The 15,762-nt window shown below is 41.0% G+C and overlaps 1 protein-coding gene across 1 annotated transcript in view; it reads left to right on the top strand.

The window, feature by feature from the left end:
• Nucleotides 1–15,762, top strand: part of THSD7A (thrombospondin type 1 domain containing 7A) — a 208,973-nt gene that overhangs the window by 77,871 nt on the left and 115,340 nt on the right. The window contains exon 2 of the mRNA XM_015811827.1: nucleotides 4,139–4,964. Within this exon, the coding sequence (XP_015667313.1) occupies nucleotides 4,139–4,964 (826 nt within the window). The remainder of the gene's footprint in view (nucleotides 1–4,138; nucleotides 4,965–15,762) is intronic.

Here is a 15,762-nt window from a genome sequence, read left to right as displayed (position 1 = left end):
AGGAAACCCTATACCATTTCGGACAAATGGCTGTCCAGTCTCTTCTTAAAAACTTCCAGTGTTGGAGCATTCACCGCTTCTGGAGGCAGGTTGTTCCACTGGTTAATTGTTCTCACTGTCAGGAAGTTTCTCCTTAGTTCTAGATTGCTTCTCTCCTTGATTAGTTTCCACCCGTTGCTTCTTGTCCTGCCTCCAGGCGATCCAATCTTCTCCTACATGTTAAGCAATAAATCATTTCCACACTGCTGTCTGAGTTATTCAATCTAACTTTGTTCTCCTCCCAGCCCTTTTCTCTGTCAATCTGTATGGGCTTATTTCTTCAGAGAATCCACATAGCTGTCAGAACATTGTAATCCAATATCTTGTAGGTTCTCTACGGATGGCTTTTTCTGGCCCAATTTACCATGATTTTGTTGCACTTGAATTTGGTTGCAACATCAACCTGTTCATTTAACCATCATATAGCCATCCAACAACCCTACTCTTATCAAATTCTATCTAGAGCAGGCATGTCAAACTCGCGATGTCATGTGACATCACACAACGTATCGGGCCATTGCCAGCAATGGGATGGGCGCGGCTTCCACGTGATGTGTCCGGCCTGCGGGGCGGCAGTTTGACACCCCTGATCTAGAGACAGGTACATGAGCTGTAGTGCCTAATTCAATCTCTTTATGACGGATCACCAACCCCCAGTCCATGGACTGGTACCGGGCCACAGCAAGTGGGCCGCCCAAACAAGCAAAGCTCCATCCTTAGGAGTCAGACAGCACACAAAACCACGCCCCCTCCGGTCCGCAGAAAAACCTCTCACCATGTAACCGGTCCATGATTCCCAAAAGGTTGGGGACCTCTGCTTTATGAGAAGGTCCTCAAAACCTGAGTTGATAGTAAGTGTTCCATATCAATGAAATTGTTTGAAATTATTAAGAGTATTCAAACTGTAAACAATGGCATTGCAACTGGTAAACAATGGCATTGTCTTTGCTTGTGATTAAAATAGAAAGCGTTTCAGAAATATTATTTTTGAGTTATTCTTAAATCTGAGGTTAATTCATAATCTGTCAAATCCTCTTTATCTCTTTATTTCCATGTAGAAAGCATTATACAGTTTATCCACAGTACTTGCTTACCTAGAAGCCTACAAAATACTAGTATTTCTAAATAATTTTTTCCCATTTAGAGCAAATAGGTAAAATTATATTTATGCTGACTTCATGGAAATTAGATCTGAAATCTATATTCTCACTATCCAGACAACATTAATTCATAGGACTCAGTGATTTTTTTAAGTCCAAAAAACTATAGTTTATATCTATTTTAATCTCCATGCATTCCGTTTATAAAAATATTCAGATGGAGATGAAGGTTTCATCAGCTGAAAGACCAGATGAAATAATGAGTGAATTGCAAGAAAATATATAGAATGGAGACATTAAAAAGAGTTGTAGTATACTTGGAACAGGCAGCTGTTGATCCTATTATCACATCAGATCAGTTTAATAAAGCTCCTCTCATCTAGAGTCTTACTGTGGATGAGGTCACCAATCTGGCATGAATAATCAGAATCTGGTTCAGTTGGAGGAGGGGATCTTTTTTGAGAAAAATGGGATGGGTTTTAAATGTGGCATTGACTGCAATCCCAGGGCAGTGGAGGGTGAGGAGGGACAAAGTAGTAGTTGTTACCCAAAAAATCCCAATAGCTTGGAGAGGCACTATGACAAAGATAACCAGATGGAGGCTTTGTGGCTGAAACTATCTCTAGGGATCAGTTAGCTTATTTACTGGTGACATCTTTGCTCATTCCTGCATGTTACTTTTGTGTGGCCCTATTTATTGATCCTGAGACTCTCTGATTTTATGAGGAGTTCTAGGAGATGAAGCAATCAAGGAGACACCTAGAATAGAAAAGGACAAAGAACAAATCTGACCAAACTTGTAAAATAACATAGTAGGGATTATTTTTAGTGATATGGGAGCCAGCAAAATTGTATGTTCTAATCTTTCCTTAAGCCTAAAGCCAGCTGAGTGTCTTTGGGCCAGTATTCTTATCCCAACCCATCTCACTGTTATGGGTAAAATACGAGGGGGAAATATTAGATACGTTTGCCACTTCAAGTTAAAAAGAGAGAGAGGAAATAATAGGCACCTGGAATTCAAAACAACTGGCACACCACTTAGCAAAATGGCATTGACAAAATCAACACATCAATTACAAAATACAGCTTTGCTTGGAACAGCTTACATCCTGCAACAATACCATTAAATAAGAACATCTACCTGTCTTGGTCAAAGTGCTGATTTTACTTGCAAAACTCTTCATTGTATAGGGCCTAGCTGTTTTGAGGGATGGTCTTTCTCCACTGTTTATTCCCAACTGAGAAACGGTTTTAGTATGGCATGCTCCAGTTCCCATGTTTTAAGCAATACCATCTGAAGGGACCTGGAAGATATGCCATTTCTTTTTAAAACCTGCCCTCTTGAGTAATGTGCTATTCAGAATGTTCAGTACTAGCCAACTCACATAGAATTCTGGTAATTATCATTCCAAACATGTAGGAAAATGTTTAATTATATAAATTCAAATGTGACTATTTTCCCATTTTAATCTTGAGATATTGAAGATTTAAACCAGGATTCATCATTTCTTACCAGCATACTACTTCTCTTCTCCTGAATTCTAATTCCTCCTGTTGCTTCCCTGTTCCTTTTACTAATTCCTTTTTACAATCTTCTGCTCAGCCACACCTTAAAAGACTTGGTTATAAAATACTCTATCAAAATCTCATCTAGCCTCAGAGCATGCTGCATTTGTAGTATGTTTTATGGACCTTTTATACCTATTATATGCCTGAGGTGCCATCAGAGCTGTTGCTAAAACTATTTATCACCTTTTGCAGCTCAGCATTGGAAAGTATATCTTCTTTCTCGCTGTTAACATGGCATGATAATGTCAGTTTATTTGTTTACCCAGATCCAGTTTGTGGGCTGGCATGATTTAATCCATTGACAACTGTTTGAACTCTCTTTTGAGTATGGGTTGCGTTACCTGAAAATTTTGATTAACAAAAGCTACAGCTTATCTTCTAGAGTAGACCTGGAGCAGTTCCATCTGTTAATGAAGACTTGGTTAAAATGTACAAAAGATGTAAAAATGTGCTAAGACAGAGGTTTATAGCATGGAAGATTTTTGTAGTACAATTATTTTTCTTATAAATTTGTGTAGTGCTGTTCAGTAAAATTCTATAGGAAATCACTCTTTCTTTTAGGACTTTTGTACATAAATATGCACAAAATGGAATAAACAGATCACACTGTTTGTAGAAACTCAGTTTGAGATAAATTAGGGTAATTTCCTGAAATGAATTTATATACAAAGCATATATTGATTTTGCTGAGTATCTAGCTAAATATTGAAAACCTTAATTCTAGTTTAATCTGCACTCAGTCTTTTTCTTCAGTAGCTACTATGTGCTTTTAAACCTCTGGCAATTAACATGATAACTGAATCTTCTGTTTCTTAATATCTGTATTCCACGTTTGCCTTAAAATATGCACCAGTTATGATGTATTAATGTTGAAGATAAATGTATACTTTCTGCAGACCACTAGATAGAACCCACTAACTTCCAAAATAACAATAATAATAATGACCGCAATAATAATAACTAAAATTCTCATATGATTCTTGAAATTTATAAAATCTCTGTGTTCTTGCATAAATGCTCAACAAAATTTAACACCATACAATACATGATAAAACCTAGACTGAGTGTGTGTATTTTATATGCACATATATAAAGTCATTTATATTTGTTTGGTACCCATAACTTTATACACAAATTCATTATTGATCCCCGTCAATAGAAAAGGTTGTTGATTCCTAAAATACATCATTCATTTCAACTTTAAAGGGAAAAAACCAGCTAAACACTTTCTTAATATATATAAGGGGGGAGGAAACAGATGGAGCAGACTACATTCTTATAATAATTTTTTCACTGTACAATATAAGATGCAAGTAATCTTAAGCAAGATGCAGATTCTGGAAAGGTTATTCTTTTGAGCTTGATTTTTCTAGGTCTCAGTTATTGGGTATAAGTTGTCAGTCTCCCTTTCTTCTTCCATTTTTTTCCAGGTCCGTGGGGCAGGTGCATGGGAGATGAATGTGGCCCCGGAGGCACTCAGACTCGAGCTATATGGTGTGCTCATGTGGAAGGATGGACCACCCTCTTCACAAATTGCAAGCAGGCAGAGAGACCTGACAACCAACAGAATTGCTTCAGAGTTTGCGACTGGCACAAAGAACTGTATGACTGGCAGCTGGGCAGCTGGAACCAGTGTCAGCCAATTCTTTCAAAAAGCATTGAGAAAACAACAATATGTTTGAATGGGGAAGAAGGAATTCAGAGGAGAGATATTATTTGTGTCCAAAAATCAAATGGTGTGGTAGTTGAGGACGCCATATGTGAATACTTTGAGCCAAAGCCTCAGCTAGAACAGGGTTGCCTCATTCCTTGCCAGCAGGACTGCATTGTATCTGATTTCTCAGCTTGGACAGAGTGCTCTAAGAGCTGTGGCAAAGGGCTCTCCTACCGTTTTCGTCATATTGTAGCTCCCCCTCGGTATGGAGGCTCTGCCTGCCCCAACCTGACAGAGTTTCAGGCTTGCAGCTCATCCCCCTGCGCCACTGAAGAAAACCTGTACAGTCTGAGCGTGGGATCCTGGAGTACCTGTTCAATTCCTCACTTGCGGCATGTCAGACAGGCAAGGAAACGTGGAAAGAACAAGGAGAAGGACAAGGAGAAAAACATTCGGGATCCAGAAACCCGGGAACTGATTAAGAAGAAAAGGAATCATAACAGGCAGAACAGACAGGAGAATAAATATTGGAACATACAAATCGGATATCAGACCCGGCAGGTGATGTGCACACACAGGAATGGAAAGACGGTTGCTTTGAGGTAATCCTTTTTTATTTTATTTTTTTTGTCCTCAGCTTAATCCACTGTTTCATCCATGTTTATCCATGTTACTTAGGTTAAAAATTAGAATATGGTATTATGTAAATATTTACACACCAAACACTTAGGTTGCCCCAACTTTGTGGAGTGCACCGATAAAAAAAAACTATAACCAGGGAATACAATACCAAATAATTCAGTTAAATTACTGACAGCAGGACGTAATTTTCTACCTGCTGCCAGGTCTTCAAGGCCTTTTTAAAGGATAGTATATTGGGGAAACTATTCCAGAGGGCAGGCACCAAGAAAGAGAAGACATGCCACTGAGTCCCATCACAAAAGCACTGCTTTAAAAATGATACCTGGAGTATGCCAGATTGGTAGAAATCATGGGAGAAAGGCAGTCCATCAGATAGTCAGGCTGTATGCCATGAAGGGCTTTAAAGGACACAACTAGCATCCACTAAATGCACCCATTGAAAGCTTAGTGGTAACCAATACAGTTCATGCAGCAGATTTTTACATGGGTATACCTAGGTATGGATTAGATGCAACCTCTGAATGGCCGTCTGAGGTAGTCCATGTAACTGTACAACACATTGCAATAGTCCATACATGAGGTGATTAAAGCATGAATCAGCATGAAAAGGGATTCCTATTCCAGGAAAAGAAAGAGCACAATTAACATAACAGACAAATCTGGCAAAGACACCATTGGCCACAGCTGCCACCTGCTATGGCAGCAGGAGCTGTAAATCCAGGATATTTCCTACATTATGCACCAGTTCTATCTTGGGAAGTGCTGTACTATTCAGAGCTTAAAATGGAAATGTCTGGGAGAATCCAGAACATTTGGCAGAACTGAGTTTAAGTCCCAGTCAAACTCCAACAGCATGGGGCAAGTCCTTGACAATATAACTCACCTTGGATTGAAATATACACCTGGGTATCAGCAGCATCTTGACAATACTTGATTGCATGTTGATAAATGATTTAATCCAATAGCTACATGCAGATGTGAAACAGTAGGGGCAGGATAATAATCTTTAGGCACTGGGACAATGTCTCTGGGTCTGAAGCTATGTAATCATTCTCTGAATAGAATGGCAAGAAAACAGCCCAAAGGAGCTATTAACACCCTTTATAAACAAAGTGACAACTAAAAAAAATCAAGTGTTTCTTATGGACTTATTGCAAATATAGTATGTATTCTTTAAGAATTGAGTGAGCATGCTTTTAACTTTTCTACTAACTATTAAATATAATAATGGGATTTGGTTTTGTTTGCTGATCTGAGCATATAAAATCAATTACAATTTCTTTTTAAGTGGGTATTTCAGCTAAATTCAATTACTAATTAAAATACTGTGTTCCTGTGAAATGAGGAACCAAATTATCTGAGAAAGATTTTTATGTGTCAAGTTTGAGTATATATTCATGTTCATATGAAGGCACCATGAATTTGATTTGATGATTATTTTTTCTGTTTCCCTGTAAAGTTTATTCATTAACCTTGAACTGTCACTAATAGTAACATACAGCTGAATTTGTAATTAAGAATATTGAGAATTATACCTTCATATTTTAATCCTTTTATTCCTACCATGTAGCTCAGCTACCATTAGCATATTAACAGTGCATCCTTGCTCTGTGTTAATTTTCTCTACTTAGTATTTCTTTGGATTAATTCAACTTCCATTGAGTATACTGTAAAGCATTTTAAAAATGGCAATTAAATTACTTCTTTTGTTGCAAATACATAACATAGCATTTACTAAGTTCTATGATTCTAAACAACCTATAGTATGAATGATAGGAAACAGTGAAAATAAATAATGCATTGTGATCTGTTATGCGATTTGTCATTAAGGAAATACAAATACTTCATAAGGTTAAAATCAGCCTTCTGTAACCTGAGTATAGTGTAGAGGAATTCTCTCTCTCTCTCTCCCTCCCCTTCCTAATGTGTGTTTATTGCTGCTCTTATTTACATAAACTGATGGTGTGACTTAATACAAAGATAGTCCTCAACTTATGACCACAATTGGGACCATAATGTTGGTCGTTAAATGCTCTGGTTGTTAAATGAGATGCCGGCATGATTGCTTCATTCAATAACTGAAATCCTGGCTTTGCCAGTTGCAGTTGTTAAGTGATTATGTGGTCATTAAGCAGAGTGTCAGGTGAAGTCCCTGGAGGCTTCAGCCTCTCTCTGGTCCCCCAGACCCAGGAAACCCTGGCTGGTTACAGGGCGCACCAACAGATGCAAAACTGCTGTGCCCCAGGAGCATCAATTGGCTTCAGGACACAGCAGAGCGTTTACATTGCTCCCCTTAACTTTTGCACACAGCCAGTGCAAGGCATGGCCTTCTTATAGAAGCCACCTTGTACCCTTCTGTAAGTGAGCACCATTTTTTGGAGGCTTCCCAGGCATGGTGGAGTGGAGAGCATGAACTTAAGATACATTTCCACACCCCACAGAAGGAGTTCAGCATCCTTTCATGCATAGAAAGAAATTTCCTTGTTGAGAAAGCTTATATCATGAAGTTCTAAGCTTTGCTGCTGCATCCCTTAGAAGGAAATCATCTCTCCTAGATGCACAGAAGGGAACTCCTTTGGTAGGATGCAGATATGAAATTTAAATCATCACGATCTAAGCTCCATTTCTGCATCCCACCAGATCAACTTCCTTTAATGCATGGAAGAGCTTATATCATTCCACAGGGTGCTGAAACAAAGCTTAAATCATGAAGACCTAATCATTGTTTTTGCATCTTGCAGAAGGTTGTGAATTCTCCTTTGTGCATGGAAGAAAACTCTTCTGATGGAATGCTGAAAGGGACCTTAGATCTTCATGATTCATCTTCATTTCTGCATCTTTTTCCAAGGCCATTGTAACTACAAATAGTTGTTAAATAACTGATCATATGTCAAAGTACCTGTAATTGGACTGTTCACTGCCCATTCCCAACTCTTGATTGCTAAGAATTGGGCAAGGTATACAACTGATACCATAGACTGTTTTTATTGACATTGCCTAGTTTGGAAGCTAAGTAGAGTCAAGCATTGTTAGCTCTTTAAGGACAAACCATTAGGAAAGCCTAGCATGCTAGGTTAAGCTAAAAAGATTGTAGAGGATTGCAATAGCAAACCACTTTCATATTGTGGCCAAGGAAATTATGTGCTTGTACAGGTAGTCACAGGGATTTCTGCTCAGCTTCAGGAAACCTTGTCAACCTTACCAGACAGACCATATATGAAAATCTAATCTAATTCTACTTTAGTGTAAAACTACATTAACAGAATCTTGCAAGTCTTGCATTTCTCCTTCCATCACTTTTGCAATCAACTAATTTGAACTGCTTGCTTTGCCCACTTTGCAGTTGTGGGCTATGCTGTCTCTTATCAGATTGTTCTCTAGATAGCAGCTCTTTGCCAGGTCTTCCATTGTCATATTCACATATCTTTACCTTTTTACCATTAGATAAATATGGAGAATTATTATCCTGTAGGTGCTACAAATCTCAGCATTCCAAACCTGAACTTCTTCAACAATGCTGGAGTTGTTGAAAACTTCAGTTCAGCAAATATCAGGGTTCCTCTTGCCTAACCTATTTTATGACTTAAGTTTCATTGATTTAAGTGGGTCATTGCAAAATGTGAATAGGGTTGGAACATGACTATAATCTGCTCATGAATATGATCATAACTTTCATCTCATATAGACAAGATAATTGATCTCAGGAAGCAGTCAGGGGATTCTAGAGAGCTTCTGCCAGTTAGAATAGATAATACTGGTGAAGGTGAACTAATAGCTAATCATTGCAAAAAACAATTTGATTCATCCATTTCTGAAGATGAAGCAACATTGTCAGGACTAAGTGTCAAAGAAATTATATTCACAGCTTAAAGTAATTCTTTTTGACTTAGTGATTTGATAAGCACTGGTTTAAGGACTATATTAATCCAATCAAGACACTCAAAAGGCATAGCTCATCCCTACCCAAAGTTTATATCATAGAAATTACAGTGTTAAGACAAAAACCTGCTATTTTTATTCCCATTTTGAAAATTGGATCTGAGGAAAGAAGCTCGTAATTATATTGTGTCTTGTATTAGCATATGCATGCAAAAAAATATCTATAAGATTGTTTTCAGGGCAGGATTCCTAATTACGTATTATCTCCATAATCTCTCATACATGTTCATGTATCTTTTGAAGATTTATATAGTCCTTGAGAATGTACACATCTTCTGCTGCAACATTTTTATTATCCACGTGTTTTAAATATATGTGTCTTGGGACTAAGGGCCTCTTTATATGTGCCCTTGTGTATTCCTGATAATGCAGCTATTTAGGAGCTCTTCTGCTAAAATTGTGGCTCAGCTGCGGCATAACAAGAATCTGTAAAGATGGAGCTGCAAGGCAGAGAGTTTTCTTGCTCTGTCTCACCTCCCAACTCATTGGCTCCTTTCTACCTTGCTGAAATCAATATCACGTAGTGCCTTTTTCATTATGCTTTTGAACAGTTTTCCTCTTCTCTCCAACTGGGAAAATAATTGTAATGAGGTAGTATAGAAGGATGGGGGCAGACCATGATGCTGATAGGATGTTCTTTCAGTGATCACCTGGATATGGTGCTAGTTCACTGGTAGACTACTTAATAATTGAGAAATGGCAACTGGTAAATATTTGCAATATGGTGTAGTATAGAAATATTTTGGGGGGCTAGTAGGGGTAAAGAAGTGGCTATGCAGAAGCATACACAGTAATTAAGTCATTTAATAGCAGTGTCATTTGATTACAAATGGCTTTTTTGTTGCTAATTGGAGTGTTGGTAGATAAAAGATGTGAAATCAGGAATTTGTGAGACATGTATGGTTTTTAGCCACTGCATGAAACTCATCTTATTTTTTTAGCTCCTGCCTTTGTTTGGCTAGTCTTTCAAAAATATTTGGCTTGGGAAACTTATCTCTGCTTTCTGATCTTTATATGGTCAAACTGGAATTTGTATCTAAAGTTAGCAGGTTTTTCCCCCCAAATATTAAGTCTGTGTAATATGTATACAATTGAGATGAATTCTATGTGAATTCTACTTAAGATTTTTTTAAAAAAAAAAGTATTTTAAAAACAGTAATGAAAAATATCATTTTAGAGAGGTTTAAATAATACAGAAAACCAAACAGATAAAGGCAAGATAATGTTTCAGGATCCAATCTGTGTCAGTCACTGGGACCAGAGATTTAGTCTTCCAAGCTTTTAGACTCATGCTGATTGTTGGCCTAGCAGGGACAAAAATAGCCATGGAAATGATTGAAGCCTGGGAAACAGGCTTCTTGTCAGTCAACAGGAGTACTGCTTTACCACCAGTTTACCAAATCCTTAGGAGCCAAGGGCACAGCAGCACAAGGAAATAATAACAGCACTCCAATTACCAACTAAAAACACACACACACACAACCTCATAAATACAATGCATAGAACAGCCCAGTGCACACACACACACACAGAAGTTTCCTGTGGAGAGTCTCTAGCATAAGTACGAAAGCTTGGAAGACTAACTCTGGTACTGATGACTGACTCAGATTGGATCCTAAATAAATTTAATTACCAGAAATAAGGAAAGTCTTGAATTTCCATATTTTAGCATGATATGAAACTCTCAGCTTTTAGAATACAGAATCAACCCCTTTATGTAAACAGTATAACTAATTAAATATGCCATTTCTGATAAATGAAATACTCTTATATATTTAACCTAGAACTATTTTGTTTTTTGCATGTAGGAGTGTCTTTTTCTTTCAATTTGAAATGGAAAGAACAACTCAGCATTCAGTTGTTTTTCTACATGTACCCAGAGATTATGTTGGCAGCATTCCCCTACTGAATTTAGTTATGTTATTCACTCCAGAACAATGGAAAAATCAGTCTGTAATCAAAAGGGAAATCAAGTAGAGAAAAATAAATGTTAACACTTTTAGCAAACAAGGAATAAAAGAGAGGAGTAATGTGGAACTGCCAAATTAAAATAATGTCAATAAACTCAAAAATAAATAGGCAGTTTTCAGCAATGGGGTGGGGGAAATGGCAAGGGAGCACTAGACAAATGAAAGATATATTTGAAACCTAATATTTATGTTACTCAAATTGTTGTTGGTGCTCCAAGTGTGCTTTTCTATGAACTTTACCCAGAAATACTTTAAAACAACAGTTGCTACTTAGCAGAAATTGAGTTAGCAAGGTACAGAAAGTTCTTTTTATATAGTTACATACTTTTCAGCAGAATGGGGTGGAGCCTGCATTCCTACAGGTTTCTTCCAACAGAATATGCTAAAAGTCCAGCCATGGTATTAGCTTTTTGAGCAAAGTTGCATGTGATAGATGAGGGCATTCTAATTTGCTTTATCAGATATTAATTGTTGTGTTTTCGATTCGCAAACAATTGATGAAGACGCATGGTGGAAACAATAGCTCTTTATTCTCCTTCTCCAACTCCAAGAAAAGAGCAAAAGGCTCACAGGCCTTTTATAGGATGAGGAACCCAGACAGTGCTAACCAATAGGAACGCAGCATTTTTGCGCCTTGCACATGCGCACAAGGCTGGCGCCGCTCTGTCTGGTCCCGGGCAGCTTTTACAATGCCCGGCACCATTTGCAACCTTTCTGGGCCTGCTGAGTTTCCTCAACAGGCCCAGGACACAACACCCCTCCCCCATAGATAGAACACACACACAATTCCACTTTTCTTTACAATAATAATAAAAGAAAAGAAAATAATATTCTACTCCATACAACATCCTTCTATAACTAATAGGGTTGGCTAACCAACCACTCTCTAATGTGGGCTTCACGTGTCTATCTTTTCCCAACGTAGGTTCATCTCCATAACCTAGACTTGTAAGGTCCCTTGTGTTGACAGGAACCTCACATAATTGCCTAGATGCTTAGGAGGGGCCTTAGCCCATTGTGACCTACACAAGGTTAGGGAGGGGGCCTGGCTTGTCAGCTCACCTGCTTGGCTAGGCAGACCAGGACTAGTACTTAAGGGCGCCTGGCCTACCGGCCCATCTGATGGGCTCACTAGACCAGGACATTTATGCACATGTTTTGCAGGTGACCCCTGGTGAGGCGTACTGGCGAAATTGCCAGAGCTCTTTCCAGGCTCCTGTAGAACAGCTGGAATTCCCCAACCTTCTGAATTGGCTGAGGATTCCCCAACTACCCTGGGTGGCTCCAGGGAACTTAATCCCTCGAGCCTGCGACCAGTCTCGGATGTGTCCTGCGTTGCAGGAGTGCCCCAATCATTCCAGTTCCCTGTGGCCGAAGTGCCAGAGTCAGGAGCCACCTCTATGGCAAACTCCTCCTCAGGTGAATTCCTGTTTGGAGCTCTTGCTGATATGCATGACTCTCTGTTCGGCGCAATAGCTGAACTGTGAGAATGCCCTTACTCCACCGCTGGGAAATCCCTAGTGTCCTGCGGTACTTCCCAGGAGCAATGGGGCAGGGTCTCAGGATGTTGACCTGAAGTGCGATCTGGCTCCTGGCCCCCCTCCCCCACAAGAGCGGGGGCAGGAGTGGAAGCATCATGGGACAACCACCAGCGCAGTTGATCGATGTGAAGCCTCAGCACGCGACCATCTCCCAGGGACACTTCGTATGATAGAGGTCCAGAGATCTTACAGATGACAGCAGGGACCCAGAGATGTCCAGGACCATAGTTTCTAGCCCAGACCGGATCGCCCACCTGAAGTCTCCTAGGTGTCCGCGGCTGTGACACCTGTGAAGCCACCCGGTCAGGGTGCAGTCTATCCAACTTAGTAATGAGGCGGCGACCCCAGCGCAGTTCAGCTGAGCTCTTCCTGGTGGCAGTGCATGGTGTGGTACGATGTGCAAGAAGGAAATCTGCTAACCTGTGATGCCAGCTACCGTATGTCAGTCTTTTGAGTGCGTCTTTGGTGGTGTGCACCATTCTCTCCACTTGCCCGTTGGTGGAAGGGTGAAAGGGAGCAGACGTTGCATGCTGGATCAGGTTGGCCTGAAGAAAAGCCTGGAACTCAGAAGATGTAAATTGAGGACCATTGTCAGATACAAGCACATCTGGAAGGCCATGGGTTGCAAAAATTCCTCTTAACACCTGGATGGTCCTGGCAGTAGTAGTGGAGGAGACAGGTACAACCTCTAGCCACTTGGAGTGGCTATCCACAAGGATAAGGAAGAATTGCACCTGAAAGGGCCCAGCATAATCTAAATGTACCTGTGACCAAGGGATGTGTGTCTCCTCCCACCTGTGTACTGGGGCCTGAGGCATTTCAGGCTATGATTGTTGGCACACTTGGCACCCATGCACCTGAGCTTCGATAGCTTTGTCAAGCCCAGGCCACCACAGATGGCTGCGCACAAGCGCTTTCATGCGCACAATTCCTGGATGTACCTCATGCAGTGAGGACAAGACCCTAGACCTCAGTGAGGCAGAAATAACTACTCTACTCCCCCATAATAGGCACCCATTAAAGGTAGACAGTGTGTTTCTCCTTTGCCAGAAACTTTGAAATGTCACATCTGGAGACGTGTCAGGCCATCCTGACAATACCCAGGTCAGCACGCGTGCAAGTGTGTGATCAGTGGCAGTCTCTGCAGCCATGTCCCTAGCATTGAAGGAAGATTCAGGTGGCTCTTGAATAGAAAGAATATTAATGGCAGGAGCAGGGTCTGGCTCTACCTGTTTCAGAGGTAATCTGCTTAGGCCATCTGCATGGCCCATTTCTTTTCCAGGTTTGTGAACTAAAGTGTAGTCATATGCTGACAGGAAGATGGACCATCTCAGCATACGAGGAGAAATGATATGAGGTGTCTGTTTGTTGGTTGTAAACAACCCCAGCAGAGGCTTGTGGTCTGTATAGACCGTGAAGTGGCGGCCATATAAGAAATCATGAAATTTCTTAATGCCAGCCACTATTGCCAAGGCTTCTCTGTCAATCTGAGCGTAATTCTGCTCTGCAGATGACAGAGTCCTTGAATAATAGGCCACAGGGACTTGTGTCCCATCAGCCTTCAGATGACTAAGTACTGCTCCCACTCCATAAGGAGATGCATCAAATGCTATGCAAACAGGCAGTTGCTAATTGAAATGCGCTAAAACAGCATTGGAAGTGAGCAAGGCCTTAACTTCATTGAAACTCCTGTCATGGACTTTAGTCCACTGCCATGGAGCCTGCTTGTCTAAGAGCCTATGTAACGGCTCTGCCACAGCAGCCTTATGTGGGAGAAATGCATGGTAAAAATTGAAGAGTCCCAAGAAGGCTTGTAATTCACTCTTGGACTTTGGACTTGGGGCCTGCTGAATAGCTTGCAATTTGTCTTCAGCAGGGTGAATGCCTTGGGCATCAATCCTGAAACCCAAGAAGTCAGTTGAAGTGACTCCTATCTTACATTTATCCTGCTTTAACTTAAGGCCTGCTTTGCGAAAACGAAGCAAGACAGCCCTTAATCTCTCTGCTAGATTTTGAGATGACTCCCCAGCAATGAGGACGTCATCAAAATAGGGGCAGACCCCAGGAATACCTTGAAATGTGCTCTCCATGACATTTTGGAATATGCCAGGGGCTACATTTACCCCAAATTGCAATCTCTTGACCTTGAAGGCCCCCCTGTGAGTTACAATAGTCTGGGCCTCTGCAGCTGCCTCATCAACAGGTAGCTGTTGATAGGCCTGTGCCAGGTCAAGTTTCGCAAAGAGGGAGGCCAGAATGCGGCTTGAGGGAGGCCAGAATGCGGCTTACAACAGGAACTGGATAAGCGTGCTGTTGCAACGCTTTATTCAGTGTACATTTGTAATCTGCACATATACGTATTTCCCCATTAGCCTTTAGAGGCGTTACTATGGGGGTTTCCCATGGACTAGAATCCATAGGTTCTAAGATGCCCTGGTGGAGCAATTTGTCCAGCTCAGCATCTATTTTACCTTTGAGGGCAAAAGATACCCTTCTAGGCTTAACCCTGATGGGCGTGATAGTTGGGTCCAACCGTAGTGCAATGGGGGGCCCCTTGTATGATCCTAGCTCTGAACTAAACACATCTTCAAACTCCTTGCAGATCTCTGCAAGGCTTAACATTTGCAAATGGTGCAGTCCAGTTACCTGGATTCCCAGAGCCTCGAACCAATCGAGTCCAATAAGACTCGTACGTTCACCCCTAACTACCACCACATCTAGGAGACCTTCAAAATCCTTATGCTGCACATTAAGGGTGGCCTCCCCCTTAGCACACACCATAGAATTCTGAAAATCTGTAAGTATTAGATTCGCTGACCTGAGTTTAACTCAAAGGCCACTACTACTACAAATCCTTTTGAATGTGTTAATTGAAATAATTGAGAGAGCGGACCCAGTGTCCAACTCCATTAATAAGGGAACCCCTTGCAACCTTACGTTAATGGAAAGTTTCTTCTTAAGGGGCTTGTGTGTCCCTGTTCTTAGAATGCTCCTGCGCGATGCGCAGAAACCCACCCTGTGTTGGCTGGGGCCCCTGATACCGAAGCAATTCTTCTCGAGGTTGGACCTTCTGGCGACCCAAACAGACGGATGCAATGTGGCCTTGCCTGCCACACGCCCGGCAAATGGCGGAGCGGAACCTGCAATCAGCTCGCTTGTGGCGTCCTCCGCACCCGAAGCATTGAAGAGCTGCTGGGGCCTTGTCCGGATGCCCCTTCTGCCTCCTCTCAGCTGGCTGGTGAAGTCTGTCCACCTCCTCTTCAGGATCCGCTTCTGATCCTTCTCGAGCGTCCTCTTGATGGACGGTT

The sequence above is a fragment of the Protobothrops mucrosquamatus genome, unplaced genomic scaffold, assembly GCF_001527695.2.
Source record: "Protobothrops mucrosquamatus isolate PMUCROS unplaced genomic scaffold, P.Mucros_1.0 scaffold52, whole genome shotgun sequence".
NCBI classification, from domain to species: Eukaryota; Metazoa; Chordata; class Lepidosauria; order Squamata; family Viperidae; genus Protobothrops; species Protobothrops mucrosquamatus.
This window is presented reverse-complemented; position numbering and strand designations above follow the sequence as displayed.